General features: G+C 40.4%; 1 protein-coding gene across 17 annotated transcripts in view; it reads left to right on the top strand.

The window, feature by feature from the left end:
* The window catches only part of ANK3 (ankyrin 3), a 520,456-nt gene that overhangs the window by 339,063 nt on the left and 161,236 nt on the right, over positions 1–20,157 (top strand). For 12 of the 17 annotated variants that reach the window (XM_075841157.1, XM_075841158.1, XM_075841153.1 and 9 more), the window contains 4 exons: positions 6,749–6,847; positions 10,307–10,492; positions 12,078–12,101; positions 15,695–15,793. In XM_075841157.1, the coding sequence (XP_075697272.1) occupies positions 6,749–6,847; positions 10,307–10,492; positions 12,078–12,101; positions 15,695–15,793 (408 nt within the window). The remainder of the gene's footprint in view (positions 1–6,748; positions 6,848–10,306; positions 10,493–12,077; positions 12,102–15,694; positions 15,794–20,157) is intronic. The other 5 variants (XM_075841155.1, XM_075841161.1, XM_075841162.1 and 2 more) reach the window with 1 other exon arrangement.

Here is a 20,157-nt window from a genome sequence, read left to right on the forward strand (position 1 = left end):
TATAAAATTATTGACATTTTTTTATGTACCATTAAAAATTATATCACAGGCATGATTCATTTTCAAGAAGGATCCTATAGGAACACGCCGGGTCTAGACAGAGTAAATAGCACAGTGCTCATATTGATGCTAGTAAGAATATGGATGCTAATGAAGCTATAACAATTCCAAATATAGCTCATATAAATCCTCACATAAAGCAAATAACTCCCAACATGTCAATCAACATGAGTGGATATCACAGTGGAACCACTGTATTCCCCAAAATAAGGATAGCTGTTAGTACGGCCAGTATCCTCAATATTACATTGGGCTTGCTAAGTGGGTAGGTATATATTTAAGATAATGTATGCATTCAAAGATCATAAATAAATATCTTACCCATATTTATTAGTTGGTTGCCCAGATTAGCGCCCTATCGTGCTTTTCCCATAAATATCTTTCCCAAGGGGTACTAATTACATGTTCAAGCCCATTTTTAAATAGAAAGAAATATGGGTCATGTGGTATCTTATTAGCCAATAACATCACTGGTCAACGGCGCACGCGCGGGATTAGACAGGACGCAGCGTGTGTACCGCCCCCGGTCATCCAATTCAACAGAGCATGCTCCATGTCTCCAGAACTACATGATGTGAATTTCATACGTACAAACTGCTAAAAGCAGCAGAGATTATAGTACAGTTGTCAGAAACAGATATACTTCTGCATTACTTTGGAAATATGTCAAATGCAAAGTAACAATTTCTGCATTTCTGTCAAAATAATATCATACAAAAAGAAATTTTAGTGCAATACAGTAATCTTTGTGTATAGGAATGTTATTTAAATTATTAATCCCTCAAAATAATATCCTAGAACTAAATGTCAAAAATCTGTAATAAATTACAGGGAAAAAAGTTAAATCTTGTCAACTCAGCAGTAAAACAATAGTTGAGCTGGCATCGATGTGGGAGATACCCAACATTATTGTGTGGGCTACATTAATATTCAGTCGTACATGAGGACACAAGTTCTTTTGGCTACTGGGATACTTCATTATGGCCTTTCATTGTTTTTTTTAACTAATGTAATAATTTCTTCTTTGTTTTTTCACTGTGTGAAATATTGCAACATGAAAATCCAACAGAAGGATATAAGAGAAAATGACTAATGCTCTCTCCTACAATCTCCTATCTGATGTTATGACCCCTTTAACTAATAGGCCCCTGGCACCAGGGATGTGTCTCTTTTTTGTTTGCCATGACAACACTTCTACTTGTTTTCCCTGGTGGCTTAGCATTTTCAGTATTGTCCCTTCCACCGCATAGTCAAAGCTGTTCACATCAATGTAGGCATAATATTTAATATGGGCAGAAGTATTGTCATGCCAAACAAGCCAGAAAAATGTTCCTGGCTTTAAGGTACTGGGAAGTCTACTACTTATGCTATCGTTGCACAAAGTTATAGGAGAATAGGAAATGTATCTGTCTCCCTGATTTCAGTGCTTTTTTTTGTTCCTTGCTGTTCCTCACCCCCCACCCCCATTCCAGAGATATGGCTCACTGTTGTGTTGACTCCCTTTTTGCTCATTTGCTATAGTTAGCCAACAGGGAGTGAACTAACCTCAAGCTGCATCGCGCTGATTGGTCCGCATCAGAGGCAGGGAAGCTAGCTACACCCTGATGGCTAACTACAGCAAATTAGGATATAGGGAGCCAACACAACAGTGGGCCATATCTCTGGAATGGGGGGGGATCCAGAAAAAAAAACACCACTGGAATCAGGGAGACCGCGCTAGTCGGGTCAGTTAATCACTTCAACTTATATGACCTAGTGACAGGTTCTCTTTAGACTATACCTCCATATTTTAACATCCCATTGCTAAAATATTCAGGAATTTAATTATACAATTTCCTAATGCTCTGTTATTGGCTCTGGCTATAACAGGAACCATCTGAACTAAGAGCATGGCAGCTTCAGGGAATTCAAAAAGTTTCCTTCGGTTAGCAAACTTGCCATTTATAGCATGCCCAAGGGACACTGTCTATAGCCTGTTGATATTCTCCAGAGAAGCTGTGGGGAATCCGAATTTATTGTGGCTTCCCTGCCCTCTGTTTGATCACGCTTCCTGGTAGCAGTATTCGTTTTGTTAATGGCAGTATGTTTAGGATGCACATAATGTGGTTTTCTAATATTTCGCCCAAAGTTCCAAAAAAATAGAGGTATTCCCTGAAGTGTATGGTGAGCTCTCAACAACCTTTTAAAGTTTATATATAGATATCATTTTCCTAAAAAGTTGAACGACTTTGTAAATACATAACTTATCGTGTATTGGTCCTCCGTTACAGCCTGTAATATAGCCCAGAGCTGCATTCACAATTTTTCTGGTTTCTATTGGAAACAGTCAACAAACTATCTAACCGATAAACCCCTGATTTTTTAGCTCATATAATGCAGTGGGACAATTAGTTCTTACTACTACAGATTAAAGTACAGTGCCTGGTGTAAAGACTACACTTCCCAGACACTGAGCCAGCAAGGAATGCTGGGAAATGACATTTTGGACTACAACACAGGTTGTAACTTTCTCTCTCAATATATATGATGCAATATCTTTTAAAGATGTTCATCTTCTTGTGTAGGTTATTTCCATTGTATTCGAAGGTGGATATACCCCCGCCCCGCCCCCATTCAAAGATGTCTACATTCACATCAGGCGCATTATAACCTTTGGCTTTATGGACATGACATTACAAGATATAGATCTATAATGAAGGATTTGGGCAGCTGTGCTTGAATGACAAGTTCTGCATAGACGAGTTCTTAGCTGGCACCTATGTATCTTCAGTACAGTTGTACAAACTGCATTGTTACATGGTCTGAATAGATAATGAGAAAGTGAGAGTGTACTGTCCGCTACATTTCCTCCTTTCCTAGTGGAGGCGAGGAACAGAGAAAAATATTTCTGGGCTGCAAAAATGTATTAAATGGTGTAAATAGTCTAACCAACTTAGAAGCTGCATGACGGCGGGAAGTAAAATTGCACCTTTCATAATGACTTCATTGGCAATGCTGAGAATAACACAATACTGAGACCCTCATGACCTCTACTTCATGTACAGTAGTTTTTCTCCGTTCTTTGTTCAGCTGTTTGGGTGTTGTAACTGTTATCCTTTTATTTCAGTTGCTTCCGCAAAGTCATTTGAGATCACAGTAGATTAATAGCTTAGTGGCCTAACTGAAAGAGGGTCTGGATTCTCCTCTTTCAAAAAAGTGGGGGGTGGAGCTGACTTTTTCTGGGCCGCTGATTAGCACTTTGTTGCCATTGCACCCACCAGCTCAGTAAGGACATTACATTAAACAGATGCCACAATATGGTGGTAATTCCCAAATAGTTAATTCAATATTTTTTCTACGCTCCCTGAATTAAAGCTGAAACGCTACACTTCAATCACATCTTCATTGCTTGATTTAAAATCCATAGTGGTGATGTACAGAGGCTAAATGATAAAATTGTGTCACTGTCACTGTATATATAATGTGTCAACCCAATATCTGCAGATAAAGCCTCTAATAAATTGTAATTTACTTATATTAATACACCTTGCAAAAATTTGTAATTAAGTATGTACATTTGATGAGTAAATCATGGTATTTGAATCTATGCCATAGGTGGCAGCATATGAAAACAAATGGTCAGTGGGTGTTAGTTTTGCATGTTCCTTTATTGGATAAAAGCTGCTTTCTTGGCAATTCCGTGTTTCAACATATCATATAATTAATGAGGCAGCATCTTGATTTTTATTTGATGATCCACAAATAAAATAAACTCAAGAAACATTCTTAACAGTATCAGATTGTGATATTACAAAGCAGTTATTGACCCAACCAACTAAACCATGGTACTCTCTGAATTGAGTTATGGCATAAATTTAACTCGGCTTTCTACAGTTATTTGCTTTGTAGGATTTATCTTATGAACTACTGATTAAATACCATCCAGAATATATACCAATTTGTTCAGATGTTGGTGCTTATAAGGCCAAAAGAAGTCCGCTAATGTTCCCTGTCACAACTTTTTGGGCTCTGCTTCGAGTGGTGTGAGAATAATGCCCAACGACCTGACCGCTAAGGGGGTTCCCTGACACTATAAAGGTTTAAGTACTCAATGGTTAATTCCCCTTTATGGGAGTTGGATTACTTTGGACAACCCTTTTTTGGTAGAATGGTCTCTAAAAAACACTGATGATGGGTTGTCCCACTGTTGAGATCCCCAGCGGTCAGTTTTAGGTCAGGATCACACACACCGTTTTGGTGCTGTTTTTGGCTCAGTTTTTTGAACCAACACCAGAAGTGGCTCTAAAGGAAGGAAAGGTATGAAGGCAAGGCTTTCTTTTTTTTCTTTCATGTGTTTGGCTCAAAAGACTGAGCCAAAAAAAATGCACTGCTAACCTATATCAAAACCGTGTGTGTGATCCTGGCCTTAATCTGCAGGAGTACTTGGCAGTAAGTGCTCAATTTCCCTGCAGCAGCACCACTGGGAAAATAAAGTATTACACAGCTCTTATTGAAATCAATTGGCTCTCTGTAATACACAGACGTGCCAGGTCCTCCAGATCAGATCTTGATACTACTGTAGGTAGAGGGGAAACATTCCCTAAGAAAATGTTCGGGAATATTCCCTTTCTCCCTTGTCAAGATGCACTGCTCATTTTGAACACATACAGTAAAGAGGATCGCCTGATCAAGATGTAAAAGGGGCCCTATTTAGATTTATTTTTTTGTTAATTACCTTTGTTTTTATAGATAAAATTCTTTCCCATATAAAAGCTGTACAGTACATCCTGGCAGTCATTTTGACGAGGGCCAAAATATAGTGAATCTCAACAACATCTGCCCAATTTCAGCCAAAGTGAGGTCATGGCTTCTCCTAACAGTCTATGAAACGCATTCCTGGCTAATCTCTCCATTGAAACCTTACATCAGGGCTGTGTACAGGAATTTTCCACAGTATTCCCCTCAAACACCAATTGCGGAACGTCAGGAACATGTCAGTGCCACTTAGAAAAGATTAAACTGTCCACTATTTCAAGTATGGTATCCCATAAAGTAACGATGCTGTAGAAAATGACACCTATATGACGTGTGTACAGTGCGTTTTCTACTTCTTCTAAAAGCATTTAGCCCCTTTCAGATATCTTATCATTGCATTATGTGTATTATGTATATTTAGGATTCTATTATTTCTTTGAACATTGTGTTAGTATTGATTTTCCTTATTTGAATAGATTTCTTTAAACGTACACGTCAATGTGCAGCTAAGGTGACCATACATGAAGCAGAAGACAATGACTGTTGTCTATATAAATGATCTTAGATAGTTGTGTCTCATATCGGTAATTTTATGATGTCTTTTATTAAGTCAATCCCGAGCTGTACGCTTCTCCATTTACTCCTGTCAGGAGGATTTTACACAAATCGTTCTAATTTTCCATACACAAAAGGATTTTTCATGTTCTTGGAAGAAAATGTCATGTTTCAGCCTGAACTAGTGATTTATGCCATTATTTTTTTCACGCAGGATCTAGCTGTTATCGATCACATCAAAGTTCATAACTTATATGATCGATAACAGGTGTATCCTGCTGTCAACAAAGCCGTCAGTCCCACTGACCTAATGGATTCAGGTTCCAACGCATGATACAGCTTCTATGTATCCAGGACACATAAAAGCTGTATCTGAAAAAGTAAAAATAATTTTTAATAAAAACAAACTACAAAGTTGCACAAAACACTCTAAATCAATGTTTTAGTTAAAAAAAAAAAAAAAAAAAAACCTTCTTCCAAGGTTTACATAGCCTTTCATTTGAAGTTCATTGACCCAATCTACCATGTTTAATACTGGTGTCTTATGTGGCAGTGGGGCCCCCTCAGGCACCAGCGTCAGAGTGTGACTGCTACTTCTGCACCCCCAATAGCTACACCCTTGATAATAGTTGCCAATTGATGATATACTAACATTATGGCCCAGAATGGTTTGCTGATTCAGCCATGCAGGGTTAATGTCAGTAACTGCTCCACACATCTGGGGTATTTCGCTACCTTTAAAATTGGGAGTACAGAATGTTTAAGTTTATTTTAACAATTACAATTTCTGGAGCATGAAACAATTCATTGCATTGAACCAAATCCCAATCCTTGGTTGAACTTCTCTAATCAAGGAAAACCGAAATGTCTATGGAAAATGTCTAAGGGATAAATAACAAAAGGGAATGGGGAAGATGTCACATGGTTGAATAAAATAGTATATTATCATCAATATGACATAAAAGCTACCAGATGACACCATCTTCTCTTTGAACCCTGGGACAACAGTTGTCCTACTTCTAGAGCAGTGTTTCCCAACCAGGGTTGCCTGGTACCCAGTAATTCCTTGGAACTGGGCCAGCAGTTCCCCAGAAGACAGGCAAGATGGCAAAAGTATTTCAGCCTCAAGATGCTTGGCAAGTTGGCAGTCAAAGCAGTCAACAAATCTCAGCCAGATTTTAAAATTATAACATGTCTTACCAACCGTTACACAATGAAGGGTTCCCTGGAAATGTAAAGATTTTCTCAGGTGTTCTCCATGGTAAAAAGCTTGGAATCTAGGGCCATGCAAGAGATGCTCTTGGACAGTAGAGGAGCTAAGATTAGCTTAAAAACCATACAAAATGGCCTAGAGTCAAATGCACAATATTTACTTTTGTTTTCTTTTTTTTTCTTTTAGAATGGCTTCACTCCACTGTATATGGCAGCACAGGAAAACCACTTGGAAGTTGTGAAATATTTACTAGACAATGGAGCAAGTCAAAGTCTTGCTACAGAGGTAAGTTGTACTTGGGCAAATGGTTACTGAACGGTTTTCTTTTTATGCCATGGTAAGATAATGTCCAGATACAAAGTCCCTGTGACAACAGCAAAGATACTGTGCATATACTCTCATCGTACTGTTTATGGATGCTGTTTTACTTCAAATAGGATATATTGTAATTTAAGGACTTGTTTTTAGATATAATATGCAGAACATTTTCTATTGTAATAAAGTTTACTGCTATATGAGCAAATAATATGTTAGTCATTGCCTGACTGGTGCACTATACCTCAATGTCAGGAGGCAGTAGTTACAAGTATACAAGTGTTGTCCATTTAATGAAAGTTGGGGGCATGGAACTACCCCAATATTTTAGTTTCTTCCCTAGGTGTAGATCAGGGGTCTCAAACTCGGCCAGGTAAGTGGGCCACATATAGAAAAAATGTGAAGTTGACGGGCCGCATTTCTTTCAAATTTGATACAATACAAAATTATTGTTAATCAATTAGTTATTTGATCTACTATAATACTACATTACTATAACAATACTACATTACCATAATAATACAACACTACTATAACAATGCTACATTACTATAATAATACAACACTACTATAACAATGCTACATTACTATAACAATGCTACATTACTATAATAATACTACATTACTATAATAATACTACATTACTGTAACAATACTACATTACTATAATAATACCGCTAGGTATTAACCTTAATGGAAATTTGCGCGTTTTCTCCACGTGCTTATTTTAACAATCCAGTTTTCGAGTTTGTGTCGTTAAATTCAATCCGGCGTCTCAGTTGGCAGTGTTTGGCAGACACACGAATGTCAAGATTGGGCAGCCCCATTTTAGATAGTACCACATTGTCCTCTGTATTTCCACAGTGCCGCAGTGCCCTCTGTAGATACTGGCACAGTGCCCTCTGTAGATACTGCCACAGCCCTCTGTAGATACTGCCAGTGCCCTCTGTAGATAATGCCACAGGGCCCTCTGTAGATAATGCCACAGGGCCCTCTGTAGATAATGCCACACGTCCCTCTGTAGATAATGCCACAGGGCCCTCTGTAGATAATGCCACAGGGCCCTCTGTAGATAATGCCACAGGGCCCTCTGTAGATAATGCCACAGGGCCCTCTGTAGATAATGCCACAGGGCCCTCTGTAGATAATGCCACAGGGCCCTCTGTAGATAATGCCACAGGGCCCTCTGTAGATAATGCCACAGGGCCCTCTGTAGATACTGCCAGTGCGCCCTGTAGATAATGCCACAGTGCCCTCTGTAGATAATGCCACAGTGCCCTCTGTAGATTCTGCCACAGTGCCCTCTGTAGATTCTGCCACAGTGCCCACTGTAGATACTGCCACAGTGCCCACTGTAGATACTGCCACAGTGCCCACTGTAGATACTGCCACAGTGCCCTCTTTAGATACTGTCACAGTGCCCTCTTTAGATACTGCCACAGTGCCCTCTTTAGATAATGCCACAGTGCCCTCTTTAGATAATGCCACAGTGCCCTCTGTAGATAATGCCACAGTGCCTACTGTAGATAATGCCACAGTGTCCTCTGTAAATACTGCCACACACCCACCCATAAACTGCCACAGTGCCCTCTGTAGATAATGCCACAGTGCCCTCTGTAGATAATGCTACAGTGTCCTCTGTAGATAATGCTACAGTGCCCTCTGTAGATAATGCTACAGGGCCCTCTGTAGATGCTGCCACAGTGCCCTCTGTAGATGCTGCCACAGTGCGCTCTGTAGATGCTGCCACAGTGCCCTCTGTAGATGCTGCCACAGTGCCCTCTGTAGATGCTGCCACAGTGCCCTCTGTAGGTGCTGCCACAGTGCCCTCTGTAGGTGCTGCCACAGTGCCCTCTGTAGGTGCTGCCACAGTGCCCTCTGTAGGTGCTGCCACAGTGCCCTCTGTAGGTGCTGCCACAGTGCCCTCTGTAGGTGCTGCCACAGTGCCCTCTGTAGATAATTACATACACACCCCTTGTAGATAGTGCCACACACACCCCCAGTAGATAGTTCCATTGGGGCTCCCTCTAGGAGTGGAATCCACAGCCAGAGTGTTGCCGACGCTTTGGCCGGGGATTCCTCTGCTGGAGGAGCCCCTGACGTCACTGTCCATAGACAGTGACTTCTACCATCAAAGAGAGATCATAAGAGTAACGATAATAAAGGTTTTATTGTAGAGGCTACGCGTTTCAACGCCGAACGGGAGTTTTGATCAGGCCAAGAAAAATATTTTTCTTGGCCTGATGAAGACGCCCGTTTTCCATTGAAACGCGTAGCCTCTACAATAAATCCTTAATTATCGTTACTCTTGTGGTCTCTCTTTGATGGTAGCAGCGCTACACGATGGTTCCTTTTTTCAACACAATTGACCTACTATTTTAGCGGTTCTCCCATTCAGGAGACCGGATTTTGAACCAAGCTGCAGCTCCATCACATTTATACTGTCACCTTCTACCAAAGTTGTGCCTGCCCTTGCACAACTCCAAAAGGTGAGCAGTTATCATTTTGTCTGTGTCCTCCTTGTTTCCTATGATTTTGTGATCTGCACCATGTGGCGCCGTGTTTTTTGCTCTCTTTCCTAGATCATAGACAGTGACGTCAGGGGATCCTACTGGACCAGAGTGTGATGTCAGAGGTGACCCCAGAGCCGGTGTCCCAGAGCAGAGCACTAGTAAAGGGCTCTGCTCCTGAACTCTGGGGAAGCCACGGACATCACTGTCCTCATTGCCCAGAGCTGGAGTCCCGGAGCAGAGCCGCTTCTAGCACTCTGCCTGGGATTCCAGCTCTGCTCCTTACATCACTGTCCATATATGACAGAGATGTCAGTGGCAACCCCAGAGCTGGAGTCCCGGGCAGAGCGCTAGTAGCGCTCTTCCTAGGACTCCAGCTCTGCTCCTGACCTGACATCACTGTCCAAATATGGACAGTGATGTCAGGGCAAACGGAGGCTGGGGTCCCAGGCAGAGCGCTACTAACACTCTGCCTGGGACTCCAGCTCTGTTCTTTACATCATTGTCCATATATGCACAGTGAGGTCAGGGGCAACCCCAGAGCCGTAGTCCCGGGCAGAGCACTACTAACGCTCTGCTCTGGGACTCTGGCTTTGGGGAAGCCCCTGAGTCCCGGATACTAGCGCTCTGCCTGGGACTCTGGCTCTGGGGAAGCCCCAGACATTGCTGTCTATATATGGACAGCGATGTCAGGGGATTCCACCGTGTCCCGGAGCAGAGCCTATACTAGTGTCTCTGTGTCCCGCGGGCCGCAGATGGCAGCCTCAGGGGCAGCATGTTTGAGACCCCTGGTGTAGATTATAGTTCCTGTTCTAGCAATCGCTGCTTTACGTCAAAGACGTCTCAAGTTTAATAGTCAGTTTGGTTACTATTTGGTTATTTTTTTCTTAAGTTGAATTAAACGCATTTGTTCCCTCAGGATGGGTTTACACCTCTGGCAGTTGCCCTTCAACAGGGTCATGACCAAGTGGTTTCTCTTCTTCTTGAAAATGACACAAAAGGAAAAGTCCGGCTGCCGGCTCTTCACATTGCTGCCCGGAAGGATGACACAAAAGCTGCAGCTCTTCTCTTGCAGAATGACCACAATGCTGATGTGGAATCCAAGGTTTGTCAGTTTTATGTAGACCTAATAGACAATAGTGTGCATGTTATAATAAAGTCAATATCTGCCTGCATAGCATCTCCCAAAGAAGCATTGCAAGCCTTCCTTCCTTCCTTTAGTCATGTTATCTCCCTTGCTTCCACCCAAGATACATTTTTGTTTACCCAGTCATTCTCCTCTAAAAACGTATGGGCACAATTTTAAGTTGCCAGTTAAGTTTATTTCTTATGATCTACTTTTAATTTGTGCAGTGCATGTGCCAACACTATCTTCTCACAAGAATTTCTGCGCTGCTAAAATGCAAAAACTTTATTATAGGAGACCCATATATAATTATACAGGAGGAACACATTGTACATGATATAGTATTGCAGACATGGTCAATAATTTTAGTGGAGGTTAGTCCATTATAAAAAGCTATAGAAAACCTAATCCAACAGCTCTAGTAGTCTATGGGGTTATTTGCAGGCATATTAGATTTGCAAAATATACTTTTGTAAGGCAGACGAGTCATGTATGATGGGCTGGCACAATAGTCCATACTTTATTTAGAGGTATTCTGCATATTACACAACTGTAGTAATATTTTTCCCAGTGATTCAACCTATGGTAGACTGGTATTGGCATATATCAGTAACCCTATGTGACCCATGCCCTTCTATATAAAGTACAAGGACATTCATTAACTTATGCCACATGTCATTCACCTACTGGTTTGAAGGAGTTTCCCCAACATAGCACATCAATGAACTTTCCCATTAAGTATTAACCAAATTAGCAGATTTACAATCTTCTGATTTACCTTGTGGAATCAACGCAAATAAGTATTTGCGGATTTCCCACTCGCATGTATGGGAGGGGATTGTTGCTAGATTTTATGTGCATTTCAGTGCAGAATCCACGTCAAAATCTGTGTTAAATTTGATAGGTGAACACTGTAAGGCCCCGTTAACACATATAACCTGCAATCTGTTTTTTTAGTTATTCTCCCCTGCTCTTCTGATAAAAAATGGAAGGGGACCTCCACATAATATTATGCCTTTGGGTATACAGGTCTCGATCTGTCACAAAACTACCATCAAATTTTCACCCCACTGGAAGCCAGCATTGTATAAAGTCTGTCCAGATTGTTCCATTACCCAGCAGAACCTCGATGTATTCTATAAACAACCTCAATATGTGCCAACCCTCAGCTATGTGCTGTAATGTACCATCCTAAATGGCCCATTTTTTTTCATCCTCCGTAGCTCTTAGATGACAACTCTAAAATTTTGGTTTCAATAAAGTATAGCTAGCGCCATAGGGACAAGCTAAATATGTTTGTATAGTCCTTTATTATTAATCTAGTATAATGTCACACCATGATCATTTATGTGGACGGACATCATTTTTGTCTAACCTGCATTATAAGGCATGAAGAATTACTTACCAACACTTATCTTTGTAACTTCCCTTCTGTGCCTGCCTTGTGATCACCCCACATCCCATACTAATATCAATATCCTTAAATCTTCGTCATCCATATCATCAGTGGTGGACTAACCATTCATTCTTTTCCCCCTCTTTGCTTCCCAATGTGTAAACATAGGTGATGGTGAATAGGACAACAGAGGTATATATGTACACGCAGTCACTTGCTCATACCTTAGCACTGCTGCTGCTTTCTCCTTATCTTCTTCTTCTTCTTCGTATTGCCTCCTATGTAGTATTGATTTGCTTTAGACTATAGGGTAGCATGTGCAATAGGAGGCAATACTGTAAACTGGGCTGTCTGCGGTAAAGAACTGTAACAGAGCAACAAATTCTCAGCATGTCATATAACACTTGTGACGTCCTCGTAAATATTTTATTGGCTTGGTCCTGAGCTGCAGACAGTCCTGACACACTGCTTTCTAGACTGTTTTTCTATTAGGCTTTTCTGCATGACACTTGCACTGGTGTCAGCAAACCAGTGATCTCTACCGGAATTTGGCGGACCCTCACTTATGAAGCCCTTTATCAGCTAGCATGGCTAAAATGTTTGCTACCTTCTTACAAATTGCATCTAGTTTATTAGAAACATTGTTTAAAGGAGGAATTGAAGACTGATTGCATGATATTGGTCTGAAAATTCTAATACGCAATAGATCACATGCTGTAAATGATATGACATCACACTTATGTATCTATAGGGGATTTTTCTATTACATATAATATATACAGGGAATAATTAACAACTAAAGGGTCTTAATGCTTTTTAAAGTATACGGATGGAAAAACAAACAGATCACATGTAGGGGATTGACATACAGCCTGTTAAAAACTTTGCACTCAGGTGCTGATCTTGAAGACTTTTGAACCCAATTTTTTTTATTAATAAGACAATGTTTTAGGTGATTTTAAAGCCACTTTTAAATTGACTTTAATTTAAAAAAATGTTTACTTTTTAAGTTGATGAACTTAGATGTGATTGTTATTAGCTGGATCCTGGTCAGAGACACGCATGACCAGCTTTCAGCCGACCCGTCAGTCCAGCTGACCTGACGGAATCGGCTTTGATGACACTATGTATCTTCTATGTATACAGGATACAAAAAGCAAAATAAATAAATGGAGCAGCACTGTAGTAGGAAAACCATACTGCAGGTGCACAGCTTCAAAAGGAGCGACCTCTCGTTGTGTCATAGAACTTCATAAAGCGAGGAAGCAGCACTCAAAGATAAAGTGGATTTTTTTCACCAAACATTCACTGCAACGTTTCACCTTCCCAATGAAGGTATTTTCAAGCTTGAAAATGCCTTCATTGGGAAGGTGAAACGTTGCAATGAATGTTTGGTGAATAAATCCACTTTTTTTTTGGAGTGCTGCTTCCTCACTTTTTGAAGTTCCAGGATACAAAGAAGCTGTATCGTAAAAAGTAAAAACATTTTTTAAAAGTTGATTTAAATCCCCTATAACAAAATCCCCTAAAACATTGTTTTATAGAAAAAAAAAATTTGGTTTCAAAGATGTACATAGCCTTTAAAGAAACACTCTGTCAGGATCCCCCCCCCCCCCTTCAGTTCTAAACTTGATTAGGTGAAAGGCATTGATAGCAGTCCTTTTACCGGGCACTTTATTTTAAAGTTAGCCGCTCCATTCCGAGCCTCTGTTTGGTCATGTGACCTGTACTCTGACCACCCAAATCCTACTTCATCTGCTTTGTGGACCAGAAGCCAGTCTCGCTATGCAAGCTGATGAGACTCACATGGAGGATCTTATAGCCTCGCATAGAGACTGACTTCCGATCCACACAGACGGCGCTGTAGGGTTCAGATGGTCATAGTGCGGGTCACGTGCCCAAACGGCAGCCCCTATCAAAGCAGTTAACTTTAAGAGGATTACTATTAATACCCTTCACATAATCAAGTTTAGAAACCGAGGGGGAGAGATTTCTCCAGAGTGCTTCTTTAATAAACTCATCTATAGATGTGAAATATATTATCACATACATATAGAGAAGCACAACTTTTACAGACATAATGAACTCCTATGTGCTATCTGGGTTGTTGTATACCCTGCATGTTCATTCTCCAGTATTCATAACCCATCCAGCATTTTTACTATTAAAATATAAGTGATCATCAACCTGTGGCTTTCCAGTTGTTATGAAACTACAACTCCCAAGTTGCAGATCACTGATCACATAAGCAATTTTTTATCCTGTCTCACAAACAAAAGCTAAAAACACCTTGACCTTACTGAAAAATCTACAATGGCCCCCCACCTGCCATGTGCCATTTATAGAAATGGTGTCTTCTCAGGTGGCACAGGGACTTTGAGCCCACTCAGGCACCAGGGCACGGGTATGACTGCTGCCTCTGTGCCATGTATAGCTATGCCTATGCCCCGGCACACAAATGAGGTTACCCAAGACATGTTACATTTATCTATATATGCCAAAAACTCAGCTGTTCTAGTGCATGATGGAAAAAATGCATATAGGGTAATGTTGTAGGATGGAATGGAATGTTGTCAAAGGGCAGAGATCCAGAACTGTTCTCATAATTTATACCACAGACATGATCATTCAGGATACAGATTTTATTACATTGGTACAGAAAGCAACATTTTTGACATATGTTACTCGAGGATTTACACAATTAAGTCATTACATGTGAATATTTACATATTTTTAAAAAGGCATTCTTATTTTCTGTAATGGTTCTTAGAAAATTTCCGCAAATACAACATAATTGTATAAAGAAAAGTTACACAATTTCCTAATTGACTGTGTATAAATTCCTTGGTGGTTTTCATGATCTTTGCTTGTAGTCATTGACTGGGTATTTTGTCATGTGACAGCTATTGAAAACTTTTAATTGCATATAAAAAAAAATTATTATTGCACACACAGGACACATCATCAATAAAGTCTAATAGGTTATTTGTTAATCAACCCATAAGAAATAGACCCTAGTGGCAAATGATTGTCTCCAAAGACAGCTCCAAATGGGATTGTCTTCTGCTGTACCTTTTAGGTCTGAGCTTGGGGCAATCGGATGATGCTCTGGCGGGCCAGTTCAACCAGACTGATCAGGTGTTATCGGAACATAAAGTAAAAACAGATACCTAAACTAAAATAAATATTATACAGATATCTTTAAGTAACATTTAAAGCTGTGCTTGGATCTACCTTTTATAAAAGTTTCCTGACATTGTAATATTTATGGCCTCACTGAGGATAGGCCATCAATATCTGATATGGGGGGGGGGTCCAATCAGCTGAATAAAGGGATGCAGCACTCAATCGAGTGCCCCGTCCTTTTCAATGCTTATCCAGACGTAGCGCTGTACATTTAGTTGTGGCCCCTTCATTCAGCTGATCATCTGGGAGTCAGGCCTACACCGATGATATTGATGGCCTATCCTAAGGATAGGCCATCGTTGTTACAGTTTTGGAAACCCCCTTTAAACATTAAACTAGTAATGTGTAAACTTTCTGTGCTGGGCTACAGAAGATGATGGATGTTAAAATAGGTTCTCAGTAATGTTGACGGTTTAAGTGTTCACCTATGAGACAAATGCAGCAGAGACAAGAATATTGATCAGGTGTCCGCTAATGTTTTGCGTCTGTCAATAGATTTTGAATGTTATTGCCTTTGCTTTTGATACTGCTTGTATATATTACGTTACTCACATTAACCAATCTATAAAATTCACATTGCTCTTGTTTGGTCTTTCCAGAGTGGCTTTACACCCCTCCACATAGCCGCACATTATGGGAACATTAACGTGGCAACTTTGCTCATAAGCCGGGGCGCAGCTGTGGATTTCACTGCCAGAGTAAGTGAACAATCAAGTATCAGATGAATAATGAATTACTACATTCTCATCAAGCATACAATTTATAAAACGTAGCGTTACATTTTGTTTTCATACGTTTAGGTTGCTTTGTTGTATTTTCCTTACTATAATACTTTTTATTTCTTTAGAGAGAACTTCATCCCAAGGGCATACACACATACATACATACATACATACATACATACATACACACATGCATACATACACACATACATACATACATACATACACACATACATACATACATACATACATACACACACACATACATACATACATACACACACACATACATACATACATACATACATACATACATACATACACACACACATACATACATACATACATACATACATACATACAGGCAGCCCATGAAACTGCTATGGGCCCTTAGAATAAGGGATCTAGTTCTGGTTATTCCCATTCCCTTATCCATTAGACGACGAGAACATATGCAGGACTCACTCCACCAGAAGACCTACATTGTTTGCAAACGAGCAGGTGGGAAACTGGCCCATGTGTCATTTAAGGGTGGGTGGACGGGAAAATAAACCCCATACCCTTGCGTCCTGGGTTTCAAAACCTGGCATCCTGATGAGAGGCCCAGTTCGATCCCTTCTCTGAAGCCCACTAATCTATGTACGCCACTGCCCCAAACTGTGCACTGGTGATATGTGATAGGTAGCATAAACAACACCCTAGTTTACATATAAACCAAGAAGACATAAGAAAAATCAGCTGACCTTGATGTAGAAGGTGGCAGCTTATACTCTTGCTCTATCTATCTTGCAATGGCCGCAGCTCTGGCTGCTATATGAGGAAAGTATCTTTATATATTAGGAGTTTTCAAATTTTATGTAAATAACATTTACTCATCGGATCATAAAATGTTCTGCAACCTTTTAATAGAGATCTTGAAACAGGTGAGGAATTAAAATGCAAAAAATGTTAGAAAGTTGCGGAACATTTCATTAGACAATGATAACTCTACATTTATATAAAAATTAGAAACTTCTTCTTTAAAACACAATGTTAGATGTCAACTAGTGCTAAGTGTGAGTTGGTACCAAGAATTATGTATTTATTATATTATTATATTCTACAAAAAAAATATGAATTCTACAACATTAGCTGTGAAAAAGCGTATAGGACAGGGCAAGTACCATTGCTAAATTCCTATATGGATTTTGCAGAACCAGCTATGTACATGACCGTAAGGTGCTGTGGAAAGAAAACCCGGGGATTGTGCTGTGACGACGTGAAACATTATTGATCACCTGACTCATGTTTGCTGTAATGCTATAGAAGCATTATTAGTGACTGACATACAACCTAAGCGATTTAGCTTAATGTATCCTTGCTGATTGATGGAAATGGAGGTTTTGTTTCGTCACTAGATTATGGCAGATACAAGAACTGTCTTATTTTTAGTTGTAATTAATATTTATTATAGATTTCAGGTACAGTAGATGCTTTCAAAATCAAAGTCACCACATGGTGAAAATCCAATTTCAGGTTCCTAGAATTTTATACATATATACAGTATGCAGCCTATTTATTTTCTAGGAAGAAGTTACACGACCAAGGGTCTGTATTCTATTTATAGGGGACTGTTCATAGTGACCAGCTAAATCTACAAACTAGATACCTTCCATTTCCATTATTGCTTTTTAGTTGTCTTGATCATGTCAATTGGAACAAAAGTCAAATTTTTCTGACCTTTTTGGAAAATACAAAAAATTCCCCCATAAATATAGGTCCTCCAGTTATCCATTTCTGAATATTGGTAAACATTGTCTTCATTATGGGTAGGAACACACACAGCGTATTAAGGGCGGATACACTGCGTTAAGCTGCCCAGCGTATAAGCTCTGAACACCGCAGGGAATGCAGTCCGGAAAATGACACCACATTGTGGTGCGTTTTTCCAGCAGAATATCCGCTGCGGAGCGGAGATGGAAAAAAAAAAAACAAAACGTTCATACTTACCCCCTCCCTCTTCTCTGCGCGTAGTCCCACCTCCTGGGATGACGTTGCAGGCCAGGTGACGCTAAGGCTGCAACAAGATGACAAGTCTACATATGCCCCTCACCTCGCAAGTAAAATTTATAAAGATATTAACAAAAAAAAACATTTTTACACAAAAAAACATGTATCTTATCAAAAGATAGTTTATATAAACATGGGAAATTCACTGAAGTGATAAATGAGTAAAATGTATAACTTTTATTTCATAGCTATCTAAAAACAGGGGTACAATCACCACTGTGAAAAGCCCAACCGTGTATTTTAAAAACGTATTAAACAAATACTCCTAATTCCTAAGTCCTAAGTCCTAATTCGTTTGCGAACCCTCTATGACTGGGTATATAACAGAGATATCAAATATGGAATCAGCGTTTGAACATTGGTGTAACAGTGGTTTAGACCCTAAAACACACCGGAGCCTGCAGAAAACCGCACCTAAATCTCCTGATGTTAAGGATACACAACAATGCCACTGCCCCCTACGCAAAATTCCCTCACTTAACCCGACCCTACGCGTTTCTATACTTATCATCAGGGGTCTGTAGCTTGGTCAGTCTGGCCAGGATGCCAGCGATATTTCTTCAGCAGCAGATATTCTACTGCACAACACGGAAGCATGCACGCATAGATGTCAGCGGCATGCTTCACTACAGGACTCTGAGTTACTATGAACTGGATACTCCTCCCCCTGGCTTCGGCGGCATACTACGAACCAGCCAATCACACTCGCCCACCACATCCGTGACGCTCAACCATGTGACTCCCGGCCGTCAGCTGACATACCCGGAAGCAACATCGTAAGCTCCACAGAACGTGCAGACTCGATGGGAGGCTGTAGAAGTATCTACTTGCTGCACAGAGCCTCATACTATTCAAGGATAGAGTATATCAATATTAAGTTGGATACATATTGCGGATCAGCTCAAGACCGCAATTGGACTGCCACGATAGGAGCACCTACCCTGGAAATACTGTATGAATGGAGAAACGATATTAATGTCAACCACACTTTAGATATTTGAAAACCTCCTGGACTGAATTACCATGCCTGTTACTATTGAATGGTATACTGCAAGTAACTGTGCTTGGACTAGGATTGAATTGCCATACCCCTACCTAGAGGACCGACAGATCCTGTAACTTTAACTGGATTGTATATTTAAATAAAACCGGTATAATTTGTTTGCTCGTTTAAACCTTCAGGCTGTACGCAAGCCAGTCCGTAAATCCATTGGGCCTCTTTGCGCAGAATGAGGTTATCCCAATCCCCTCCCCGTTTAGGAGGACGTACCAGTTCAATTGCCTGAAATTTCAAACATTCTGCCCTGCCTTGATGTTTTGCATGTACATGTTTTGATATGGACGTATCTCTCGAATTTGTGACATCTCCAACATGTTCCCTAATCCAGCGCCGAAACTGCCGCACCGTTTTGCCCACATAATTCAGTGGGCATGGACATGTAATTAAATAGACCACACCAGCCGTTTTGCAGTTTACAAAATCTCGAATGTTATACTCAATCTTGGTGGTGACACTTTTGTATTTTTTCCCACTTTGGATAAAGTCACAGGCTCTACAACTACCGCATCTATGTGTGCCCGGTATCTGCCTATCCAACCAAGTGCCTTTTTGTATTATAGGGTCAAAACAGCTCTGCATCACCCTATCCCTAATGTTTTTACCTCTACGGAACGTAACTGAAGGCCATTGTGTTATCTGATCCGCCAGGTCCGCGTCAGCACCTAGGATACGCCAGTACCTTTTGAGTATTTCCATGATCTCAGATTGTTTGGAGTCAAAAGTACCTATGAGCCTCGTGACCCTTTCCTCTTTCCGTTGTCTAGGGACTAAAAGACTCTGCCTATCTGCATCCCTCGCTCCCTCATAGGCCTTTCTAATTACCCCCTTAGGGAAGCCTCTCTCCTTCAATCTGTTTGTGAGGTCATGTGCCTGTAACTCAAAATCGTCCATTGAACTACAATTCCGGCGTACCCTCATAAATTGGCCTCTGGGGATCCCTCGTTTGAGGGGATAAGGGTGACAACTGTTCCATTGAAGGAAGTTATTGGTTGCAGTCTCCTTACGGTGTACTTTTGTACGTATTGCGCCTTCCTTAGTTTTGATTATCTTAAGCTCTAAAAAAGATAATTCCTGATCACTGATTTCACATGTGAACCTGAGCCCTAGATCGTTTACATTAAGGGCTGCCACAAAGTTATTGAATTCCTCCACTGTGGAATTCCAAAGCAACAACATGGGTAACTATTTAGTGAAAATTTCAGCGCTTACTGTTATATATGCGTATTTCAGC

This window comes from Rhinoderma darwinii, chromosome 11, assembly GCF_050947455.1.
Source record: "Rhinoderma darwinii isolate aRhiDar2 chromosome 11, aRhiDar2.hap1, whole genome shotgun sequence".
NCBI classification, from domain to species: domain Eukaryota; kingdom Metazoa; phylum Chordata; class Amphibia; order Anura; family Rhinodermatidae; genus Rhinoderma; species Rhinoderma darwinii.